General features: G+C 42.5%; 1 protein-coding gene across 1 annotated transcript; it reads left to right on the forward strand.

Annotated features, from left to right (window-relative positions):
* Window positions 1–5,801: 5,801 nt before the first annotated feature.
* Window positions 5,802–6,542, forward strand: LOC117074974 (ferritin heavy chain-like). The gene has a single exon (XM_033196941.1). It carries the CDS (start codon window positions 5,818–5,820, stop codon window positions 6,367–6,369), a length of 552 nt encoding a protein of 183 aa, XP_033052832.1. The 5' UTR covers window positions 5,802–5,817; the 3' UTR covers window positions 6,370–6,542.
* The last annotated feature ends 498 nt before the right edge of the window (window positions 6,543–7,040 follow it).

The raw sequence follows: 7,040 nt of genomic DNA on the forward strand, positions 1-7,040 counted from the left end.
TAGACCCTCAAGACATAGTCGCTATCATTACACTATTCCTTATATAGTTCCCCCATGGATTATTACCCCCATGGGGGTATTCAGCAAACACTGTTATTGCTTTTAATCCCAAAGCTCCCTGAGGCTCTCTCTTCTCAAAACGTTTTAACTCCTCTTACTTTCCTTTCTTGCCCTTCCCTGTGTTTTCTATCATGTTTGTCATCTGTCTTTTCTGTTGTCAATTTAGTACTTAGGCCCCAATGGGAATAAATGGCAAGAGGGCTGTGAACAGGAATGAGCACTAGAATGGGAGTCCGCAAATCTGAAACACATCATCTGGCCCTCTGCCTACTCCCTGTTTGGCTACGGGCCCTCTCCTCACGGGTCCCAGCTCTGCTAGGAAGACTGGTTCATGTAGGTTAAAGTGGCCTATCGGCTATAAAGTCCCATGCAAATTGGAAGTGGCCCTTTGGAAAACATCCACCTTCCCCGCTATGTTCATTAGTTTGTCTTCCTTCAGTTTCCCTGGACCCCAGACACAAATCAGTACAGAGTCATCTCATTCCTTCTCTACAATAAAGGTGTCACTGGGCCTCTGCCCTTCCATCTGTATCCTTCCTTCTCCTCCTCCCCACCCCACCACCCTTCATTCTACTTACAGGCTTTTGTTTAGGAGCTGTAATGAGCATGGGATGGAGGGTAGTGGTTTGGGAAGGCTGAAGTCTCTTTCCAGTGTGACCCCAGGAACTAGGTTTGAGCTTCATGGTAAGAGGATAGAACCCTTGCAGCCACCATTTATTGACCACTTACTGTGTTTCCAACACACTGCTAAGTGCTTTTGTGTTTTATCTCCTTAATATTAAAAACTGTCCTATGAGGTATTACTTTATCCCATATTATAGATGAGGAAACTGTGGCTTACAGAAATTAAGTAGCATGCCTATTGCCTCAGTGCTAATAAATGGTGGAGTCAAGTTCATAGACGTCAGACCTTCATTGTGTAACACTGCCCTCAATTATAACAGGCATATACTTTTAAATTTTTTAATAGTATGTCTTCTCAAAATACACAGAAATAAATGATAGTAATATATACTTGTATATATCAACAACCAGTTACACTGAGTGTATATAAACAACTAGTTAGAAGACAAAATGAAGGAAGGAAAAGACCCCCAGTTACAATATGTTTTTTAAAAAGGAAAGTGAAGGAAGGAAGGAAGGAAAGGAGAGAGAAGATCCCTAGGCATAGAATTAACAAGAAGCAGCAACTGGGTAGGAAGTGTCACTTCCTATCTATATGAAGATCTATGTGAAGAAAAAAAATTTTATTTTTGAGATGAGGTATCTCTATGTTGCTCAGGCTGGTCTCTAATTCCTGGGCTCAAGAGATCCTCCCACCTTGGCCTCCCAAAGTGCTGGGATTACAGGCATAAGTCACTGCTCCCGACCAAGAAATACATATGTATGTTTTTTTGGTTTTGTTTGTTTGTTTGTTTGGAGACAGAGTCTCACTCTATCGCTCAGGCTGAAGTGCAGTGGCCCGATCTCAGCTCACTGCAACCTCCGCCTCCAGAGTTCAAGTGATTCTCCTATCTCAGCCTCCCAAGTAGCTAGGATTACAGGCATGTGCCACCACGCCTGGCTAATTTTTGTATTTTTAGTAGAGATGGGGTTTGGCTGTGTTGGCCAGGCTGGTCTTGAACTCCTGACCTCAGGTGATCCACCAGCCTTGGCCTCCTAAAGTTCTGGGATTACAGGCATAATAAGCCGCCGCGCCCGGCCTGACCAAGAAATATTTTAAGATATTTCTTGGAATACAAAAGATGCCCTGAACAAATTGAAAGGCATATCATATTCTTAGATAGAAAAATTCTATTTCATAAATATATAATCCTTCCTAAATTAATCTAAAAACAATAACAATAAAAATGTCATATTGTTTAAATTAGATACACTGATGCTACAGGTGATATGGAAAAATAAAACTGACAAGAAATTTTTTTTTTTTTTTTTTTTTTTTTTTGAGACGGAGTCTTGCTCTGCCACCCAGGCTGGAGTGCAGTGGCCGGCTCTCAGCTCACTGCAAGCTCCGCCTCCCGGGTTCACGCCATTCTCCTGTCTCAGCCTCCCGAGTAGCTGGGACTACAGGCGCCCGCCTCGTCGCCCGGCTAGTTTTTTGTAATTTTTAGTAGAGACGGGGTTTCACCGTATTAGCCAGGATGGTCTCGATCTCCTGACCTCGTGATCCGCCCATCTCGGCCTCCCAAAGTGCTGGGATTACAGGCTTGAGCCACCGCGCCCGGCCAAGAAATTTTTTTAACAAGAGAAATTAAGGGGTAACTAGCCATACAATATTTTTAAATATTTTTTAAAGCTATAATAATTAGAACAGAGTATCATATGAATTATTTATATTAGCCTATGAATAAACAGATAAAGCAAGAACAGAATAGAAATTATAAAGATAGATCCAAATACATATTGGAATTTTATATATGATCATCAACTAATGGGGAAAATAATGAACTATGAGTAAATGGTTTGAAACAACAGAATAAACAAATAACACAAGTAGTATTTACTCTTCATACTTTACATGAGGATAAAACCCAAATGCAAATATTTTAAATGTAAAAAATAAAACTATAACAAGTCCTAAAGGAAGCAATGGAAGAATTTCCTTATGATCTGAATTGTGAAGGCCTTTTTAAATGTATCATAGAATCCAAGTGCCTAAAAGAGAATATTGATAAATGCAACCACACACAAAACATTTTTTAACTGCATGGGAGAAAAACGAATTCAAAAGATAAATGATGAAATGGAAAAATGCATCTCATATAAATGACTCATTTTTCTAATATATAAAAAGCTAGCTGGCATGATGGCTCATGGCTGTAATCCCAACACTTTAGGAGGCAGAGGCATGAGGATCACTTGAGGCCAGGAGTTTGAGGCCAGCCTGGGCAGCATAGCAAGACCCTGTCTCTACAAAAACTTAAAGAATTAGCTGGGTGTGGTGGCACACACCTGTAGTCCCAGCCACTTGGGAGGCTGAGGTGGGAGGATTTCTTGAGACCAGGAGGTCAGGGCTGCAATGAGCTGTGATCATGCCACTGCACTCCAGTTTGAGTGATAGAGGGAGACCATATCTCAAATATATATGTGTGTGTGTATCTGTGTCTGTGCGTGTGTGAGTGCATACATTATTTTTATATGTGCATTCATCTGACCCTCTTTATATAAAGCTCCTACAAATCAATAAGAAAAGTTGGTGTCTGATCCAACATGTTAAGTGCTTGGAAGTCATCATTCCCATGCATACAAGGAAGAAGCTGAATAAACTGAAAATCAAGAACGCTTCTTAGATCCATCAAGAATTAAGGTCATAGGAAAACTGCTGCCCTGAAAACTGGAAAGGCAGACAGGCAGATACAGAGAATCACAGCTTACCAGAGCAGAAACAGAAGAGTAGGAGCCCACAGCCGGAGCTGCTATCAGTAGGAACACTTCAAACTGTAATTGCTGGAGGCTCATTGCGACAAGCTTGAAAATTAAGAATTCATCGAAAAACTCTCCTATGAGTTTTCTTACAGGAGTCCCCACACTTTCCTGAGTTTTACCTTCAGGAACCCTACCAGGTTCTCCCTGTGAAGATCTGAGAAAAATCCTCTTCTACTTCCCTCAAGAAGAGGGGAAAAGTGACTATTTCGAAATATGCCCAGGGTTCTCTCTTCTTAGCAAGGCCTGCCCTCAAGGAAAACTATTTGAGCAGAGCCTAACCAACCTGGGGAAGGGGAAATACACAACTCCAGCCCCTTCTAGCCTTAAACGTGGAGATAGAGAAATACCCAGCCCAGGCTCACTAACAGACTGCGCCCTAATCATAGTAATCTAGAACACATCTCCTCCAAACCTTATCACTACATCACTACAGCTAAACTACACTACACTAGAACTAAAAGAACTGCAAGACTCAGACACTAGGAATCTCTAGGGAATCCCAAAGACAACAGGGCAGACTGAAACAAGGGCATCAGAGGACATATTAGCCTCTGACACCTACAGTTACAGCAAAGAGTAAACACAGCCTAACCCCTAGCCTGGTAAATATAAAACCTCACACTAAACGCCTATCTACCTCAGTCACTTTTATTCAATATATTATGTCTAGCTTTCAACAAAAAATTACAAGACATGCTAAAAGGCAAAAAAGTACAGTCTGAAGAGACAAAACAAGCAAGAACTAGACTCAAAAATGAGAACAGAGATTTTGGAATTATCACACTGAAAACTTAACAATGATTAATTTGCTAAAGTCTCTAATGGAAAAAGTGGGCAATATGCAAGAATAGGTAGGGAAGGTCAACAGAGAGATGGAAACTAAAGAATCTAAAAGAAGTGGTAGAAATGGAAATGACTATGACAGAAATGAAGAATGCCTTTGATGAGATTGTCGGTAAACTGGACAAAGCTGAATAAGTGATGAGGTGATTAGGGAGCTTGAAGATATGTCAACAGAAACTTCTCAAGCTAAAATCCAAAGACTTTTTTAAAGATTGAAAAAATAGATCAGAATATGAAAGAACTGTGATATAATTATAAAAAGTATAAATATTCTAATGAGTATGCCAGAAAGAAAAGAAAAATAAATGGAAGAAAATTGGAAGTAATGATAGTTGAGAATTTTTCAAAAGTAATTATAGACTACAAACCATCAGCTAGGAAGCTCAGTGACCACTAAGCAGGATGAATACGAAAAAAATGTACACCCGGGCATATATTCAAACTGCAGACAGTCAAAAATAGAATATCTTGAAAGAAGCTAAGGTGGAGCGGGGGAGTGGGGGACACCTTTACTACTGCTATGGTTTGGATGTGGTTTGTCTCCACCAAAACTCATGTTGAAATTTAATTGCCAATGTCAACAGTATTGAGAGGTAATAGGGCCTTTAAGAGGTGAGTCGGCCGGGCGCGGTGGCTCAAGCCTGTAATCCCAGCACTTTGGGAGGCCGAGATGGGCGGATCACGAGGTCAGGAGATCGAGACCATCCTGGCTAACACGGTGAAACCCCGTCTCTACTAAAAAATACAAAAAAAAAAAACTAGCCGGGCGAGGTGGCGGGCGCCTATGGTCCCAGCTACTCGGGAGGCTGAGGCAGGAGAATGGCGTAAACCCGGGAAGCGGAGCTTGCAGTGAGCTGAGATCCGGCCACTGCACTCCAGCCTGGGCGACAGAGCGAGACTCTGTCTCAAAAAAAAAAAAAAAAAAAAAAGAGGTGAGTCACAGGGACTTCGCCCTCACCAAGGGATTAACGCAGTTCTCATGGGACTGGGTTAGTTCTCTCAAGAGTAGGTTGTTATAAAGTGGGTCGGCCCACTTCGTCTTTCTCTTTGCATGCACCTGCCTCCCCCTTCACTTCTCCACCATGTATGATGCAGCGTGTGGCCCACACCAGAAGGTGACCAAATTTAGCTGCCCAACCTCCAAAATTATAAACTAAACGTTTTCCTTTGTAAAGTACTCAGTCTGTGGTATTCTGCTGCAGCAACAGAAAATGAACTAAGACAGAAAATTGGTAACAACATTGGGGTTGATGCTGTAACAAATGCCTGGAAACGTGAAAGCAGCTCTAGAACCAGGTAATGGGTAGTGTCTAGAATTTGAAGGAGTCGGCTAGAAAGACCCTACACTGTAGCAGAGCATTGAGGGAGATTCTAGTGAGGGATGGGAAGAAGACAACGACTAGGGAAAGTCTGGAACTTCTTAGAGATTACTTAAGTGGTTGTGACCAGAATTCTGATAGAAGTATGGACAGTTCCTTAGCCTCCGCCATGACGACCGCGTCCACCTCGCAGGTGCGCCAGAACTACCACCAGGACTCAGAGGCCGCCATCAACCGCCAGATCAACCTGGAGCTCTACGCTTCCTACGTTTACCTGTCCATGTCTTACTACGTTCACCGCGATGATGTGGCTTTGAAGAACTTTGCCAAATACTTTCTTCACCCATCTCATGAGGAAAGGGAACATGCCGAGAAACTGATGAAGCTGCAGAACCAACGAGGTGACCGAATCTTCCTTCAGGGTATCAAGAAACCAGACTATGACGACTGGGAGAGCGGGCTGAATGCGATGGAGTGTGCTTTACATTTGGAAAAAAATGTGAATCAGTCACTACTGGAACTGCACAAACTGGCCACTGACAAAAATGACCCCCATTTGTGTGACTTCATTGAGACACATTACCTGAATGAGCAGGTGAAAGCCATCAAAGAATTGGGTGACCGTGTGACCAACTTGCGCAAGATGGGAGCACCCGAATCTGGCTTGGCAGAGTATCTCTTTGACAAGCACACCCTGGGAGACAGTGATAATGAAAGCTAAGCCTCAGGCTAATTTCCCCAGAGCCATGAGGTGACTTCCCTGGTCACCAAGGCAGTGCATGCATGTTGGGGTTTCCTTTACCTTTTCTGTAAGTTGTACCAAAACATCCACTTAAGTTCTTTGATTTGTACCATTCCTTCAAATAAAGAAATTTGGTACCCAGGAAAAAAAAAGAAAAAAAAAGTATGGACAGGAAGAACCATTCTGATGAGGGCTCAGATGGAAACGAGGAACAACTATTGGAACCTGGAATAAAGGCGTCCTTGTTATTCAGTTGCAAAGAACTTGGCTGCATTGTGTTTGTGCCCTAGGGCTTTAGGGAAGGCGGAATTTAAGAGAGACAACTAGAATACCTGGTGGAAGAAAAAGCTAAGCAGGAAAGTGCTCAAGACCCTGCATGGTTCCTTCTGGCCACTTACAGTGAGTTACAGGAGCAGCAGGAAGCAGAGTGGAAAGATTTGGAAAATTTACAGTGTGGCCATGTAGGGAGAAAAAGTCAGTACAAAGATGCAGCCAGACAATTGTTTGCTACAGAGATTAGCACAGACAGAAAGAAGCCAGGTTTTGTTCATCAGGACAATGGACGAATGGTCCTGAAGGCATTATAAAGATCTTGGAGGCTGCTCCTCTCATCACGGACTCAGAACCTTAGGGCCTTGAGGGCACCTAAT

This window comes from Trachypithecus francoisi, unplaced genomic scaffold (genome assembly GCF_009764315.1).
Source record: "Trachypithecus francoisi isolate TF-2019V2 unplaced genomic scaffold, Tfra_2.0 Contig01676, whole genome shotgun sequence".
Lineage (NCBI taxonomy): Eukaryota > Metazoa > Chordata > Mammalia > Primates > Cercopithecidae > Trachypithecus > Trachypithecus francoisi.

Excerpts from the sequence above, each read along its gene's own strand:
- LOC117074974 (XM_033196941.1), top strand. The coding sequence starts at position 5,818 with ATGACGACCGCGTCCACCTCGCAGGTGCGCCAGAACTACCACCAGGAC.